This window comes from Elephantulus edwardii, unplaced genomic scaffold, assembly GCF_000299155.1.
Source record: "Elephantulus edwardii isolate Elephantulus edwardi_28Jun2011 unplaced genomic scaffold, EleEdw1.0 scaffold00054, whole genome shotgun sequence".
Classification (NCBI taxonomy): domain Eukaryota; kingdom Metazoa; phylum Chordata; class Mammalia; order Macroscelidea; family Macroscelididae; genus Elephantulus; species Elephantulus edwardii.
Genome location: NW_006399804.1, coordinates 4,142,012 through 4,161,201, shown reverse-complemented (window position 1 = coordinate 4,161,201; position 19,190 = coordinate 4,142,012). Strand labels below are relative to the sequence as shown.

General features: G+C 36.1%; 1 protein-coding gene across 1 annotated transcript in view; it reads right to left on the bottom strand.

Annotated features, from left to right (window-relative positions):
• MLLT10 (myeloid/lymphoid or mixed-lineage leukemia (trithorax homolog, Drosophila); translocated to, 10) overlaps nucleotides 1-19,190 on the bottom strand; it is a 318,731-nt gene that overhangs the window by 182,143 nt on the left and 117,398 nt on the right. Inside the window, exon 4 of the mRNA XM_006887056.1 lies at nucleotides 16,237-16,291. Coding sequence (XP_006887118.1) covers nucleotides 16,237-16,291 — 55 coding nt within the window. The remainder of the gene's footprint in view (nucleotides 1-16,236; nucleotides 16,292-19,190) is intronic.

The following is a 19,190-nucleotide window of genomic DNA, read 5'->3' as shown; positions in this document are numbered from 1 at the left end:
CTGACTGTGGAGCCAAGCAAACTAAAGCTGTGTACAATCTCAATCTCTTCACCATCCATCCTGATGCTGCCAATTGGTCCAGTGGTGAGAATAGTTGTCCTCTTGACATTGAGCCTCAATCCATATTGTAGGATGCAGCCCTTGACCCTCTGCAGCAGGTGCTTCAGGTCCTCTTCATTTTCAGCAAGCAGGGTTGTGTCATCTGCATAACGCAGATTGTTGATAAATCGTAGATGTCCTTAATTTCTTCATCATTAGCTCTAGTGGTTGGTCTGTACATTTTAATAATAGCTGGATCCAATGTATACATATGGATAGTATCCAATCACCTGTAAATACTTGAAAATAGATCTTGAAATGTTCTGATTATGAATGTAACACCAGCACAAAAGAACTATGACTGCCTGATTCAAGTGTCCACCCTCAGCTCACTAACAGCTGTCAATCTTTAAGCATTCCATTTCATTTTTTACAACTTCAAATTTTCATAGTTTCATACATCCCAAGTTCCAAATATTGAGACATTTTTGCAGCAGGTTTTTTTGTTTTGTTTTTTAGTGCCTTCCAATTTGAAGTCTGTACTCTCTATTACCAACACTATATGTTAACAATATTCCTCTGTTATTCATCTGGCTTTCAAAGACTTGTTATTTCAGAAGTGTATAGCCAATCTTGCTTGTCAGTACTATTTTGGAAGCTCTGTTGAAACCTGTCCACCATGGGTGACTCTCCTAGAATTTAAAATGTCAGCTTCTCACAAAGCTTCTATCATCATAGGAACCTGCAGTCATTTCAGTACAGCAACATGACAGACAAGTACAGTTCACATAAAAGCAAACTACAAGCAATCAAGTATGCACATACAAAAAAGGACAGCAGAGACCAAGAAGTAGCTGTCCAAACAGAGCAATAGAACACAACATGGTTTAAAACCAGGGATACTGACTTTTAGCATTTCTAAATACTGAATAGGTGAAGGGAAGAACTACTTTAAATGAATAGAAAATCAGTTATTATGTATACGGCAATTAACAATCTAGAAGGGCATATGTTGTTGTTGTTGTTGTTGTTTGTTATGTGCCATCAAGTCGCTTTGTACAAGAGCCGTTAACATCGTTCTATCCTGTCCCAATCTAGCCATCTCAAACCCACTGCTTCCCACCACTCCAGTCACAGAATCGATCCATTTCATCAAAGGTCTTCCTCTATTGCGCTGCCCCTTCACCTGCCAAACATGATGTCCCTCTCCAAGGACCAGTCCCTCCTTGCAACATGCCCAAAGTATGTCAGACGAAGCTTCAGAATCCTTGACTCCAAGAGCATTCCGGCTTCACTTTCTCCAGGACAAACCTGTTTCTTCTCCTAGCAGTCCATGGTATATTCAACACTCTTCTGCAGCACCTCAGCTCAAAGGCATCAATTCTCTACCATCCCTAGTCACTGTCCAACTCTCTGATGCATAGCATGTAATTGCGAAGACTACAGCCTGGATCAGGTGCACCTTAGTCTCCAGCCTGAGGTCGTTGCTCTTCAGTACTCTTAAAAGGTCCCTCATTGATGACTTTCCCAATGCAATTCGTCTCTTAATTTCCTGGCTGCTGTTACCAAGAGTGTTGACACTGTGGAGCCAAGTAAACTAAAACTGTTAACTATCTCAATCTCTTCACCATCCATACTGATGCTGTCAACTGGCCCAGAAGGGCATATACATTACAAATTAAATGAGACGGGGGAGGGAGAAGAAAAGAGGAGGATGGGGGGAACCAAGAAAGGTGAGTGAAGGTATATAATAAGGGTTTGTTTTAACACTGTAAAAAAAAATCAATGGTAAATAAGGCCTACGATAATTTCTGAAAAAACTAAGGTGATCTGACAAAACTCTATATTCTTATCTTTAAGCCAGACTCATCTCTCATGCCACATTAAAAAAACTAACTTAAAAAAAAAAAACTAGAAAAAAAAACTAACTCAAGATGGATCAAGTATTGAAGCAAAAAATCTTGAAACTATAAACACCATAGGAGGGAGGGAATCTCAAACTCCGAAGCTCTATGATATAAATGAACTAACAAAGAGAAATGAAATTGCACAGTCAACAGAAGAGACAGAAGTGGGACCTTCTAAAACTTAAGCCCTTAAGTCAATCTGATGATTTCTCCTAGAATAAAAAAAAGAACCTACAGACCGGGGCAGGGGGAAGGATATTTAGCAACAACACTTCTCCATAAGGACTCAACTGTAAAATTTATAGCAAAAACCCACAAATAAATAAAAAAAATTTAAAAAAGACAACCCACTTAGAAATAGGTATAGGATATTAACAGACACACTTCATCACCAAGAAGACAATCAGATAGCTAGCAAACCCATCAAGAGTGCTCAAGATCCTAGCTATTAAAGAGACAAATATTAAAACCAGTGTCTCCCCACAGTAAAAACACCAATGTTCAAGACTGTAACTCTCCTATATTTTTAATGGAAATGTAAAATTGTATGACTACTATGAAAGCATTTTGGTGCTTCCTTAGTTAGAAAAAGAAATATCAAATGATCCAGCAATTTGACTACAAGGAATATATCCCATAGAAATAAGAGACGTGACACAAACTGAGATACACACATTCATATTTATTAAACTGATATTTACAAGAGAAAAGACCTGGATACAATCCAAGTGTCCATCAATATACAACTGGCTATAGAGACTGGGGCACATAATGGAATATGGTGCACCATTTAAAAGTTATTATGAATTCATGAGAAACACAATTTGCATGCATCTAGAACAAACTGTGATGAAAGTCAGTCACGAAAGAACAACTACAGTATAAGAACACTACTGTACAAACCTAAAGAAAAGTTTGAATGCAGAATATATCTTGGTCAGTAAACAGTTAACAGAACTGGGAGGAGAGGAGAGAGAGACTAAAAATTAATAGATTGAACGGTTGAAGGGAAAGGCAACATGCAATAAAGGTTTGAACAGACATTGTAATAAAGTATGTAAACCAAATGTAAATAATATAAAATACCTACAAATAATAAAATGGAAAACCAACATGACCTGTAAACTTTCAATCAAAAAGAAATATTAAATAAAAAATGTTTCTGACTATACTAGAATGAAAATTAAAACCAATAATATGAAAATGGGAAAACTGACAAGTAAATCGTAATTGATAAACGGCAAAAGCTGAAATCACAAGGATAATCTAAAACTACCTTCACCAAAATAAGGAAAATACAAAATAATAAACACTTATGGGAGGAAGCAAAAGCAATCTTCAAAGAGAAAATTCTAACTGTCCTAGTTTACCTAAAAAATAAACAATAACAAAAATACCTATTTTTTAAAGACAGTACTAATGGTGGTCACTAAAATATATGACACTTATTTCTGAAGTGAAAAATAACTTTGAAAATTCACTAGAGTAACGTTTTCACGTTTGTAAACACACTGAAAATTACTAACTATACTCTGTAAGTAATTTGTACCGTACACATCTTACAACCCAATAAAAGTGTTTAATTTTTTTAAAAAATTCCAACTCAATAAGCTAACTTTATTATTCCCTTCGTGGTTGCTCAGTGGGTTCAGTTAGTAAATTTTATGCACAATGATAAAACTAAAAAGAAAAGTATACACTGAATCCAAAACAAGCAGTAAATCTAACAGAATTGACAAGAGATGAACAAATGAGAACACAGAAAAGCTATTGTAAACACTAATAGATTTTTCTTTGAAAATAGAAATAAGAAAAGCATTTACCTATTTTAAGAGCTCAGATTATTAAAATCAGAAATGTGTAGATATAACTTCTAGTCTTTTAGGAATAAAGACAACAGCTTTTTTTAGCAGCTTTATTAATTTTGTAAATTTACTATAACCCAAAATTGGAATACATTCAATTATCCAGCAATAGATTATATAAATAAATTCCTCTATATCAGAAGTTAAAATCCCACAGTGAGTGGTTGAGTCTGTGGGCTGGCCTTGAGACTCCACTCTACAAGCTGGCTCCTCGTGTCTGACAGTGGTCAACACATAAGGGAAGTTTTTACGGTTGTGTTTGATGTGTGTTACCGTTTTCCACCCAAAAGTGGGAGTCAGTTTGAACTTTTGACCAAGGGTGATAAAGCAATCATTTAACTATTTCCTGTACTGAATGATTTGGAGTTTCTGTGATACAGAACACTGTGCCATAGTCGTTGTCAAATAGCATAATGGTTACCCATCATGTACAATGTTTGGAGGCGCTTCCAGTTGATTCAGGCTGAGAAGCAGGAGTGATATCCACTTCTTAAACTAGATGCCTCTGGAAACTCTATAAACATACAAAATTTATGTTAAGTTATAAAACAGAGTTCACGCCTTTTGTGCAAAGGTCACTATGAGTCTTAGTGGACTTGATGACACTTAACCACTGTTAAATGAGACTAGTGTTGTTTTATCTGCAGGAACATTCTTCCACTTTGTACATCAGTCTTTGTCAACGTGCTGTATGAAGTAAGCTGGGTTTTCCTTGATGCTGAACTTTGTGTCATTGCGGTATCCAATACCATACCGGTTTCCTAGTATGGACAGTGTTTGTTGGCACTCCCAGTTGTAAAACAGGTTTGGACACAGGAATGGCATCCACTGCCTAAATCAAACACCTCTGGAAACTCTATGAACTTGGAGAAATGATGATAGCTAGGAAAAGGCATTAGGTCTTCTGTTCACAGTGTTGCTGTGAGTCATGCTCGACTCAACAGCAATTAACAACAAACAACAAACAACAACATATCAGAAGTAATAAATATATCAAGGGTGATCTGGTTACTGGTTTCATAGATGAAATGTTATCATCCTTCATATTGTGTCCTGAAGTGAGGAGCCAGTCAGTGCAAGTTTTAAAACTTAAGTTTTAACTAAATTTTGTTTAAGTTTTAAAACACATGTGTGGGGAGCTCTGGTGGCCTAGTGGCGAAAAACTGCACTGCAATCCCAGAGGCACATGGTTCGAATCCATCAGATGCTCTGCTAGAGAAGGAGGGATAAACTCCTATACCAGTCAGATCCGATTTGACAGAACACACACACAAAAATTAATAAATTTAAAAAACAAACAAACGTGTGTTTAAATACACATATACATGCAAACACATACACACATCGTACATATGTTATATAAATATATGAACACACATGCAATATACACATGTTGTTGTTGTTGCTGCTGCTATGTAATGTAGAGTCAGAAACAACCCACAGCTGACCCTACAGCAGATTTTTAGAGGCAGCTGATCAGATGGGAGGAGACTGCCCATCCTTCTCCCATAGAGCAGCTGGTGGATTTGAACCGTGTGCCTTTGGGAGTACAGCAGTTTCTTACCACTAGGCCACCAGAGCTTCCTAATATAAACAGACATATAATATATGCATATGACATTATAAATAATAAAAATTGATTCAAGGTAGGGAGAACAACAGGAAATCTGAACAGACAAGTGACTATAAGCAAAAACCTCCCACCATAGTCTTGAATCAGATGCATACCCTCAGAAATGTAACTATCAGATAGAGTTAACAATTCTAAGTCTTCCCCAAAAAATAAAATAAAACAGGAGGGAACAATTCATTCTGAGGCTTAGCATTATCCCAATAATAAAGTTAAAAACAAACATTACAGAAATGAAAAACACTAACCAGTATCTCTTCTAATGGTAAATGAAAAACTTTATGGCAAAATACTGGTCTATTAGTTAATCAGGACTGCCGTGAAAAATCATGACAAATTTCTCACTAAGGGGTGCTGAATTAGCTCTGATTTTACAATGAATCTATGTGCAAAATACTGAAACCCTACTCCTAGATTGCAGAAAGCTATTCTCACACAGCTTGACATGAAAAATCCCACAAGTGCTGGTTTATTCTGTAGACACTGAAATAGAACTCATCCACATCCTATTTCTGGTAACTCTAGCAATCTCTGGTATTCCTTGGCCTGTAGACTAAGTTTTTGTTGTTAGATATCACTGAGTTAACCACAACTCATAGACATCCTATGAACTACTGATCTAAACTTTGTTCTATCCTATTCCCTTCTCATCATCTGATATATTTGAGCTTGTTACAATCACTAAGTAAATCCAACTTGTGGAAAGTCTTCCTATGTGTTGCAGATCTTAAACCTTTCCAAGTAGATATCCTTTTCCTTCTTTAAGTAAATATCCCTCTTAACAACATGCCCAAAATATGTGAGATGAAGCTTCACCATCCTTGCCTCAAGAAACACCCTGGCTATACTTTCTCCAAGGTATTTCTGTTTGTTCTTTTTGGCAGTCCATGGGATATTCAGTACTCTTCTCCAACATCACAACTCAAAGGCATCAATTATTCTTCTGTCATCCTTAGTCACTGTCCAACTTTCAGACACCTTAACAAATAATTAAAAAGACCATGACTTGAATCAGGTATACTTCATATTGCTCCTCAACATGTTAGCAAGATCCTTGACAGAGAATCTACACAATGTGATACATATTTTCCTTTCTTAGCTGCTACTTCCAAAGGTGTTGACTATGAATCTAAGTAAAACCAAATACCTATCAAATTCAGTCTATTCTCCATTTACCATGATGTTGATTTACAGGTTTAGTTTGTGAGGATTTTTGTTTCCTTTACATTCAGGTGTAATCCATACTGAAAGCCATCTACAAGGCATATCTTCATACAACATGCAGAGATGGAATTCAAATTTCTTCCTTCAATTTCAATATGAATCATACATGGTCTTGTTCTATTTCCTCTTTTATATGAGGGGATTCTTATTATCTCTATCATAACGTAACTTTTAAAGGACCTTACTATAAATACATTCTAAGTTTCTTGGTGGCCTTATAATTTGGAAACATCAATCAATCCACTAAATATACAAACTAAATACAGTAACTTATTATAAGGATTATTACTATTCTATGATCTAGAAAGACTTCTCTTAGGAACTGATATCTGGGTGAAACTCAGTAAAAGTACTATAGAATAGTAACACAATAATGAGGGGGGAGCTCAACATTTGGAAAACAGAAATCCTCAAAACTGAGTAACCTTTCATAAAAGACTAGAAATAGAACTTTTAAAATATGATAACAGGCATGAAAATCCCAGTCACTATTTTATTCAATAACAGTCAAAGTCTTAAGGACTCCAAAATCAGAACTCAGAAAGTCCACATTTAAACAATTTTATTAAATATCATATGGAAGTTTTTCCAAAGTTCTGTCCTGTAAACAAAAAGAAAGAAAAGGTATCCAAACACAAAATAAAATCATTCCTATTTACAAATAGGGAGCTCTTCTGTCATAGACTGGACCAAGACGGACTGCGAATCCAGAAGCCATACCTCTTTCTCTTTTCAAATCCACCAGGAATTCCTTCGGAGAAAGCATTTGCTACAGATTATCAAAGATTATAGCCACCACTGTGTATTATATCTCAAATCAACAAAACAAAAATCCTCACCACTGGGCCAGTAGGTATCATCATGCTAGATGAAAAAAGGATTCATAATATTAACAATACCATCTTGTGGACAGTATTACACTGAATAAAATAACAGTCTCATAAAGACAAACACTGCATAAGAACATTCTGATAGAAATAAAAAGAAAACTAGTAAGACGTATATGAGGATCAAACGGAAGGGAGAGGAACATGGGGAAAAACAGGCAGGAGGAAATTATAGGGTCACACAATTTGGTGGTTAGAGGGAGGTGTGTGTAAAAGAAATGGGAAAGATCCATCACGTATCTGGAAAGACAGGGTAACAGTTGACACAGTTCAACGATGCTTAATTTTATGAATCATAATGAATGAGAATGATTGTATGAAACAATGTAAATGAAGGCTGGTGGGAAGCACAATGCATACAAACTTTGTAAATAAGCGAATATAAAACAAAACATTTTTTTTTTATTTATTTTTTAAAAAAACCCAGTATCATCTTCCAGCTCAAATCCACAGTCAACAATCATGGCCTCAGCAGTCAAGAAATAAAAAATCAAGCTAAAATGGGAAAATTCGTTGTAAATGACCTCTTGAATGGGTTAAACAGCAACAATGTCAGTCTAAAGACTTAAGATATGCCTGATAGAAACCATGGTATTCTCAATTACTGGTTATGCATGCAAAAAATGGACAATGACCAAGGATAATGACCTAACCACCTCAAAGCAAAAAGGAGATACAAAGCCATAGCCCTTGTGACTCACAGACTCACAGTTGTGGTACTGAGAATGGGATTTATTAGGAAAGTAGGGTAGAAAATGGGGGAAGCAAAGAATATAATCCAATCCAAGTCCAGGTTTTAGCCAAGAGTCAAGGCACAATTCCTCAACTAGTCCAAGCTCTGGTTTCAGTTCAGCAGTAACATGCAAATAATCCAGGCAAATTTGACTCAGATTTTTTAAATTTTTTATTATTATTAATTTTAATGAAAATTTAGACTTTGTATTTCCATTCATTCATTGTTGCACTTTTCTCTCTGCCCACAACTCCACCCTCCCTCACCAGTACTCTCTTCTCATTGAAAACCAAAGGAAAAAATTATTTCATTATTTTACAATCCCTCCCCCCCGCCAGGTCCACTCCACTATGCAGCCTTCAATCTGAACTCCTGTCATGACACTTAATCATATATCCTTTTTTTTTTTTTACGGTGACAAAAATTTTTATTTAGAATTAGTCAGCTGGACTCAGTTTAGATTATCCCAATTTTGTTGGCAACATCCAAAGAATCATTGTCAGGAGCAAGTCGAACATAGGCCTTCTCTCCATCAGGCCTAATCAAAGTGTTGACCTTAGCCCATCAATGTCATAGAGCTTCTTTACAGCTTGTTTAATTTGGTGCTTGTTGGCCTGGACATCCATAATGAATACAAGTGAGTTGTTATCATCTATCGTCTTCATGGCTGACTCAGTGGTCAGGGGAAATTTGATGATGGCATAGTTGTCAAGCTTGTTTCTCCTGGGGACGCTCTTCCGGGGTTATTCTGGGCTGCTTTCAGAGTCTCAGCGTCTTAGGTCACCGGAAGGTGGGTGACGTGGGGATCTTCTTTTTTGTTTTGCTGTGGATGTCTCTCACGACTGCCATCTTGGCCTTTAATGCCTTTGCTTTGGCTTCAGTTTCAGGAGGGGCAGGGGCTTCCTAGTTTGCTTTCAGCGCCATCTTCGTAAAAAGACCATGTATCCCTTTTAAACAGTTCTCTCCCTCATCTGTTTCAAGGCAGTATACATAATTTATCCCACCTTTCTCAGTCTCCCCCCAACCCCAATGTCAGTCCCATTTTACAACGGTGGCACTATGCAGTATTTGTCCTTTTGTGACTGAGATATGTCACTCAGCATAATGTCCACCAGGGTCACCTATTTTGTACAATATTTCATAAGCTCCTTGTTATTCAAAGCAGCGTAATATTCCATTGTATGAATATACCACAACTTCTCTATCATTTTGTTTGCTGATGGGCACTTAGGTTGTTTCCAACTCTTTGCTATAGTTAACAAAGCTGCAATAAACATGGACGTGCACATATCTGCTTGGGTGGCAGTTATGGTTTCTTTGGGGTATATTCCCAGTAATGGAACTGCTGAGTCAAATGGTATCTCTATTTGCAACATTTTAAGAAAGCACCATATTGCCATCCATAGTGGTTGCATCACTTTATACTCTCACCAACAGTGAATAAGGGTCCCAGGTCCTCTACAACCTTGTCAGCATTTGTTGTTTACTTTTCTGTTAAACTTTCCTATTCTTACTAGGTTGAGATGACATCTCTTAGTTGTTTTGATTTGCATCTCTCTTAGAGCTAGGGATTTTGAACATTTCTTCATGTGCTTGTTAGCCATCTGAATGTCTTTGGTCAAGTGTCCATTTTTCAATTGGATTATTTACCTTTGTCTTATTGTGGTGCCCAAGTATTTTATAAAATGTAGCTAGAAGTCCCTTACATGACATATCATTACCAAATACATTTTCCCCATCTGTGGCTTCCCTTTTTACCCTGTTGGAGAAGTTATTGGATTTGCATAGAGATTTGATTCTTAGAAGGTTCCATTCATTTATTTTATTCTCTCCTGGTTGTAGGTTTTTCAGAATGCTTGCAAGACTATTTATGTTGTAGATTAGGACTTCTAGACTTCTTCCAAGTTTTTCTTTAATGAAATTTATAGTCCTTAGTTTTAGTCCTAAGTCCATGATGTACTTTGAGTTGTTTTTTGTGTATGAAGTGAGGTGTGGCCCTTGCTTGAGTTTTCTACAGATAGTTTTCCAATTTTGCCAAAACAATTTGTTTAAAAGGCTGTCATTTCCCTACTTAACTGATTTAATCTCCTTGTCAAAACTCAGTTGACCATAGGTAGATGGGCTGATTTCTGGATTCTCAATTCTATTCCATTGATCTATTTGTCTCTCACTGTACCAGTATCATGTTACCTTGACCACCATGGCAGTGTAGTAGGATTTGAAATCAGGGAGTGAGATGCCTGTAGCCTACCTTGTTTCTCTTTTTAAGGAGTGCTTTGCTTATTCAGGGCTTCTTTCCATTCAAAATGAAACTGGAGATTGCCTTTTCCATCTCCTTTAAGAATGGGATTGGTATTTGTATTGGGATTGCATTGAACGTGTATACTGACTTTGGTAGAATTGTCACTTTCACAATATGGAGTCTCCCTATCTATGAATAAGGGATATTCTTCCACTTCTCCAGGTCTCTTTTTTTTTTTCCTTGTAGAAATGTTTTGTAAGTTTCTGTGAATAGGTCCTTTGTGCTTCTGGTTACATTTACTCCCAAGTATTTAATCTTGTGATTAGCGATTCTGAAAGGTATTGTTTTTCTTTGCTCCAGTTCTGTATTTTCTTTGTCACTGTGAAGAAATCCAATTGATTTTTGAATGCTGATCTTGTATCTTGCCACTTTGCTGAATTGGTCAACTACGTCCAATAGTTTTATTGCTGGGTCTTTAGGGTTTTCTAAGTATACTATCATGTCATCAGCATAGAGGGATAATTTTACCTCCTCTTCGCCAATTTGGATACCTCTTATTTCCTTCTCTTGCCTTATTGCTATCACTAAGATTTCCAATACCATATTGAATAGGAGAAGTGATAGTGGGCATCCTTACCTAGTTCCTGTTCTCAAGGGGACTCACTCCACTGAGAACAATGTTGGCTCTTGGGTTTGCGTATATACTTTTTACTATGCTGAAGAATTTCCCCTCTAATCCTATTTTGTTGCGTGTTTTAATCAGAAAAGGCTGTTGGATTTTGTCAAAGGTTTTTTCTGTATCAATTGATAGGATCGTGTGGTTCTTGTTTGTTCTTTGCTTTGTTAATGTGATGAATTACACTATTTTCTTATGTTGAATCATCCTTGCATACCTATTACAAAACCCACCTGGTCATGGTGAATTATTTCTTTGATGTCTCACTGGATTCTATTGGCCAGGATTTTATTCAGGATTTTTGTATCTATGTTCATAAGAGATACTGACCTATAGTTTCTATTTTGGTGGTGTCCTTTCCTGGCTTTGGTATCAAGGATATGTTTGCTTCACAGAATGAGTTTGAGAGAATTCTATCTTTTTCTATTTTCTGAAATAGTTTATGTAGACTTAATGGCAGTTCTTCTCTGAATGTTTCATAAAATTTACTTGTAAAAGGACCTGGTCCAGTGCTTTTTTTTTTTTTTGGCTGGAAGCTATTTTATTACCTTTTCAATTTTTCTCTTTTCTAATGGGTCTGTTTAGGTGTTCAATTTAGGTTGGTGTTAGTTTAGGTAGGTTGTGCATTTATAAGTATTTGTCCATTTCCTCTGGTTTTTCATATTTGAGTATCATTTTCACAATATGCCTCAGAGCAGTTTTAAGTCAACTTCTTCCATCATCCAGCAAGAACAGCAAAAACCTTTAACTGTGACCTTTATCTCAGGGTTCATCTTTATTTCAGGGTACACTTTACCACAGCTTATCCACAGCAATGCCACAGTCTCTCTACCACCATCACCAGGGTCTCACTCTCACCAGGATCTTGCTCGCATCTACCTCAAGTCTCACAGCCACAAGTCATGCTTGCCTCAAGTCTTGCTTCCTCAATGTGAGAAACAGTTTTTTCTCTTAGCCAAGTTCCACAGCTGTTGATGTTTTGTAAACCATGAGTCTGCAGTTAAGGTAGCTGGAGACCAGAAGGGGCTAAATGTAATAACTTACAAAATCCAAGTCTTAAACTAACACCACAAAATTTCTTTTCAGATCCTTCCTTCATTTTTAAAACCAATTATTTTCACATTGTTGAATTTTAAGCAAGGCTTTGAAACAGTTCAAGCTAGTTCAGTCAGATTCAATGCCACAAAACTGGAACAGACTCAAATTTTTAAAATTTTACTTCCCCTCCTACTTTATTTTTACTTTGTAGTTGTTTGCATACAAATTTCTTATACATTGTGTATTGTTCATGTACACTGAATTCCATACATTCACACTGTATCTCAAATGATCACTCACATACTTTGGGCTTCATAAAAGTAATCATCATTGATCTATGCCTACTATTACATCAACTATTCAGGTCCTCCTTGGATCTTACATAAACCTGTCACTCCTCCTCCCTCAAGTTTTTAAAATTTTAACAAAGTAAAATAGGAAAAACTAAAAGTCAGAGCACTAGAACGAGAGACTAGAGGATTTTTAGTGAGCCCTTTCAGAAGTGTGAGCTAAGAGACTGGACTGTAGAGATCAAGATATGCGCCACTAATTTAAGAGCAGCACGTCTGTTTCTCACTTAGTTGGTTAAGAGTTTAGTGTACATACAAGAAAATATACACACACACACACACATATATATACATATATACACACACATATATGTATGTGTGTGTGTGTGTGTGTGTGTGTGTGTGTGTGTGTGTATATAAAATTCAAATAACACTGAAATCAGGAAGTCTTCCAAATCTACCATACATTTAAATTAACAACACATCCCAATTTGGATGAATACTTTAAGCACTCAAAAGTCACATGTGGCTAGTAGCTTCCATACTGGATAGCTTATTCTTAAGTACCGAGTTTTTGCCAGGAAATTATGTTGCAAGTATATTCTTTAAGTTATGGACTTATCTTTTCACTGTTCAAGATGATGCAAGATTAGGCAATGATTCATTTTTTGTGTGCTAGCTATGAGTTGGAACTGACTCAGCAGCACCTACCAAGACACTTCTTTTTCCCCTTCATATATTCTCTACTGGTCAACTCAATAAAGTACTTGCTTTTGCCAAAGACAGTTAGCAAAGTTAATGGGCAAAATCTTGAACTACCTAAGTTGTTGTTCTTTCTTTAGCTATGGTTTCACACAGCCTTTAACATATGAAGGTAGATATAGCAAGTAGGTACCTTGGGCACCTAAAGAACTTGATTTTAAAAAGTAAAATGGCAGGCTGAATCATCTCTAATATTTATTTATGTCTTAGTTCACACACTTACCCTCACAATCATAGAGTTGACTGCAAGTACACCAAATATCCAGCTCTGCTATTCATTATGATAGTGTAACTAGTCTCATGCCCATCCAAATACATTCACTACAGTTGCTGTCAAAGTGAGCTCAAATATGGAAACACCATGATACTCCAGCTTCAAGAATTCCCCAAAATCAACAGAAATTAAATTCTAAAGAAAAATTTTAAAGAGGAAAATATGCTTATGCTTAATCTCTCCAGAGCCTTATCCAAAAACCTTAGAGTCTAATTTCAGATAATTTGCCCAATATATCCAAGCTTGTATTATTTACATCTCTTTTTGCCTAATACCCTACATTCATACTTCAACCTATGTTAAAACAATTACTTACCTTTAAAGACTAAAGCTTATTAAAATAGATGAGATTAAAGGCAATTTATCGTTGAACAGAAACTCCCAGTGCTCATTGCCAGGAAAAAATAAATGTGTTACACTAAGACAACACACTGCCTCACCATAATAGATATTAATAAATATCATGAATATTAAATATCAAGTATACTGTAGGAGTTTATAAACCAGCGTAGAACAATAATTTGCAATTTTACAGAAACATACAGCCTAGGTTTCAAAACGATGTACATATCCATTTTGAACACAATTTAATCAGGTTTTGTTAAAATATACATTAGATATACACTACAACAAAAGTAGTATTCAGATCAGTAAGGAAACTATGAGTTAGTCAATGGGACAAATGGTAGCTAGCATTTTAGCATGTAAGAGAAAATAAAGTTGGGTCCATACCTCACAATGTTTTACCTGAATACATTCCAAATGTATCAAAGATTAAACTGTAAAAAAAAAAGAAACCATAAAAATACCAGAGGAAAATGTAAGAGCAATCCTTTACAACTTTAAAAAAGATCTTTCCAAATATGACTCAAAAACCATGAAAGACAAGACTAATAAATTCAACTAATAAGATAAAAATCTTCCACTTCAAGTGCCAAAAACTAACAACTAAGGAAAAAAGCCAACTCGCACCACAAAGTCTAACATAGGTGGGATTCCTATGAAGGCTCTAACAAATTAAGAAAAAGATAAAAAAACCAAACACAAAAGCACATGGACAGACAGCTCACAGGAAAAAATACAAGTAAATCTCTTAAAACTATGGAAAGATGCTCAACCTCACTTAAAATAAGAGAAATGCAAAATAACTATGCAAATGTGCCTAATTTTCACTTACTGGGTTACAAAAGCAATGGTGAAGTATGTTTCTGGTTCACAGGACCTCAGAACAAAAATTGACTTAATCACTGCAGAGAATAATTTGGAGATCTCAATGAAAATTACAACTATCAAAATCTCTTTAACCCAAAAGTTTTACTTCTCAGAATAACTCTCAGATACACTTGCATATAACTAAAATTATATATAAACACAAAATTATTTACTGTACCTATTGAAATGTTAGTTATTAAAGGAAAATACAATGACACTAAAAGATCATCAACACTTGGCTAACGTGGCAAACAAAAAAAAAAGAAAGTTCTAAGCTCACAGAAGAAATATAAATTGTTCTGTCAAAATCATTAAGATGAAGAAATTATGTATACATTTGTTTAAAAATGGGAAAGAAAAATATTTGTCTACAGATACATATTTTTAAATGCAAAAGAAATCTAGGAAGCTAGTAAGAGAGCTGTGGTCTAGTAGTAAGAAGATGCGCTGCAATCAAAAAAACAAATAGAAGAAGGATGGGCAATCTCTTCCTGTGCAATTTACTGCTTCCGAAAACCCCCAGTGTCAGCTATATGTTGGTTGTGATTCAAAGGCACACAACAATAACATGTTAAAAAATAGTAATACAAATTATCATGATGTCAAGAAAGTTTCCAAGAACTTAGGCTGATGTGAAACAGGAGGGAGAGTTTTTATTTATTTTTTATTTCGTACACTGGATATCACAGTATAAAGACTAAATTTTAAAATATATCAATAGCTAACCAAAGACACACACCCTCTATGTTCCCTTCTACTTACTTACACAATTACTTATTCTATGTCAAAAATACTTTAAATCTGGCTGTTCAAAAAGGAAGAGTATATTAATGTATAAAGTATATTCATTTACTCTTTTCTGTTTCAATTACTTTTCTATCACAGTTAAAAAAAATTCATGTCTGTTAAAAATGTTGGAGTTGTAAAAAAAAAAAGTAACATTATTTGACAACATAAAGTAAAAGTGGACATGAAAATGAGAAACACATAGTTAAGAGAAAGAATTTAGCATTTCTTTCAAAGCACAAAAGATCTTTAGGTTGTTAAAACCAATATGCACTACGGATAGGACCGACTCAAAAGAGATACGAATAGGAGAAACAGAGTCTAAAACAATGATTTTACGTCTAACAAAGAAAAATAAAAAGTGGCTTATTTTTCTTTTTAAAAAATATCATAAAACACAAAAATTGTATCCACTTTAAAAAAACCACATATACCACACATTATTTAATTAGATATAAATAAATTCTACTGAAAATAGCTAATGTTAACATTTGTTCAAAGCAAAAAAAAGTTCATTAATAAAAGGATTTCATAAATTATACCTGTTACTGTTAAAAAAGTTCATTATATAAAATACCATGTATTTTGAAATGCTCACTACCCTATCCATTTTCAACTTTTATAAAAAATAAAAAAAAAAAAAATGTTTTTCCAAAAGCCACTGCACTTACCCCCATTATCTGTTCTTTTTAAAGCTCCATCCTTATGGGGACATAGTTCACATCTCTATTAAAAAAGAAAAAGAAAATGAAGAGATTTTTTTCAAAGTACCACAAATACTACATCATCTTTTCTTGTAAGTTCAAAAATAGTAAAACCATAGAATAACTATCTGTATTCTGACAAAAATATTTTTTCAGAACATTCCTCACAAAGTCATTCTTATCCTTAGCATGTGCTCTTTTCTAGAGTTCCAGGTTAACTTTAAAAGGGTTCATTATTGGGATGTAAAATGTCTCAACGACTATTGAAAGTAGTTTGGTGTTTCCTTAGGATGTTGAGAGAAAAAAAAACCATTGAGTCCAGCAACCTCACTACTAGAGAAATATACCAAAGTAATAAAAATGAAACAAAACTAGCATACTTAATCTCGTTTACTTTAGCACTGTTTATAAAAAAACAAGGAGTGACAACAACCCCAAGTGTCCACCAGTGGAAAAATTACTAAAGAAACTGTAAAAAATTGACACAAAGAAGTACTATACAACATTCAGAAATATATCAAGAATTCCTGAAATAATGTACAGCAATGGAGATTATTATAAACTCTGCTGTGTAACATAAACCAGAAACAAAAAGACTGTTAAAAAGTCTTTTAAACAGAAATCAATATTGCAAGGATAACAGAGATGGGAAGAGAGGACAAGGGGAGTGAAAATTAATAGTTACATTAAGTAAAGGAAAAGAAAATACATAATAAAGGGTTGATTGTTGTTGTTGTTGTTATGTGCTGTGGAGTCGCCTGTGACTGACTCTTAGGCTACCCTTTGTACAACAGTACTAAACTCTATCCTGTGACAATTTTACTGTCTCTACACCTACCCCCGTTATCCCAGTCAACTGAGTAAAAAGGTGAATCTTGAGCTGGATTTCCCCTGGTCTTTTAAAAGTTGACTGAATAAAACACTGGGGGTGGGGGGGGAGGCACCAAAGTCAGAAGAAAGCACTCATTGAAGGTCTTCCTCTCTTGTACTGTCCCTCCAAAGTTTCAAGCATGATTTCCCTCCCAAAGGACTGGTCCCCTCCTTACAACATGCCCAAAGTATGTCAGAAGAACCTTCAGAATCCTTGCCTCCAAGGAGCAGCCTGGTCTCACCCTTTCTAGGATGAACCAGTTTGTTCTCCTAGGAGTACATTATAAAATCAATACTCTTCTCCAGCACCACAGCTCAAAGGCATCAATTCTCCTTCTAACATCCCTGGTCATTGTCCAGCTTTCTGACGTACAGAAAGTAATTGCAAAGACTATGTCCTTTATCAGATGCACCTTAGTGTCCAGACAGACATCATTGCTTTTCAGTACTCTACAGTGGTCCCTGGCAGCAGACTTTCCCAACACAATTTATCATTAATTTCCTGGCTGCTGGTACCAAGAGTGTTAATTGTGGAGCCAAGCAAACTAAAACTGTTAACAATCTCAACCTTTCCACCATCTATGATGATGCTGGCAATCAACCCAGTGATGAGAATTTTTGTTTTCTTGATGTTGAGCTGCAATCCACAGCTATTCTAAATCTGAGCATTCAAATTAAGGCAGACTAGAAAAAAGAACTGACCATCCACTTCGAAAATGGCAGGCCTTCAAAACCCCTATGTACAATAGAACACACTTCTTGTTGTTGTTGTTAACTGCCATCGAGTCATAGACAACCCACAGAGACCTGATGAATGAAAGACCTGAATTCTTATATAACTTTCATCATTTCTCCAAGCTCATAGAGCTTCTGGAGGCAAGCTATTTCAGAAGTGGGTGACACTCATGCTTCCAAGCTTGTTTTAATCAGGGAGCTCCACCAAACATTGTCCACTATAGGTAACCATTATCGCATTTGACACATCAGTGTCACAGTGTTTAGCATAAGCAACCACAAGTTACCTCTATACAGTGAATGGACAAACCAGTGCTACACTACTTAGAAGAATGTTTGACCAAAAGCAATTAAGCCAGGCCTGAGAGCCAAAGATTAAAATCGCCTACCTTTAGCAAAGTACCATAAGTTTCTATCCACTAGGTTAACAGAGCTCTAAGTTGTTGTTGCTGTTAAGTGCAATCGAGTCGTAGACAACGCATTAACAACCCTATGAACAAAAGACCTGAACACTTGTATAACTTTCATCATTTCTCCAAGTTCATAGAGTTTCTGGAATTAAGCTGTATTGGAGTGGGTATCACTCCTGCTTTCAAGCTTGTGAAACTAGCAGATACGGCAACTGAGGCTGAGCCTTCAAGTATGGAAAGGGTTGATGAAACATAATTAATGCACCAACGCCCAGACTCTAGGGGGATTCTGTCTGGCCCCTGGGGAGTGTCGCCTGGTGTGCATGCGGAACTTTAAGCCACTTTCCTCCATCTCCTCACCCAGTACACCTGTGAATAACACCTCCAAAGCCCTTCATTTGTAACTCACAAGTTTGATCTCTCTAGGTTTGCTCCCTTTCCTTATAGGTGCCATGAACACTGAGTCTTGTTCCAGAACCTGAACCCTGAGCCCAATTCCAGAGAAAAAAAGGGAAATATAACTGCCAGCTAAGGAAGTGAAGGTGGATGGAGCCTCAACTAGCCAATCCCACTGGAGTCATTGACATAAATACCTTGCAATCCAGAGGGCAGAAAACGTCAGGAAAATATCTTCTAACTGCACAAGAAGGAATGCAGCTTCAACTCAAGACCACCAGTAAAATGTTAAAGTGGGCTCCCCTTCCCCTTCATCTCAAAGCCCCTGTTCAGCATGAAGCAGCCAGAGACTGCACCCCTTATTCATAAATGGAAAACTCACAAATGAAAAAGATAATCTCTTTGTTAAAAATAATAATAATAAGAGTTCGATCGGTAGCGGGAGCGGAGAGCGGACCCCTGAGAGCCCTGAGCAGCCCCACTGCCGCCGCAGGCCTAGTTACCATCACA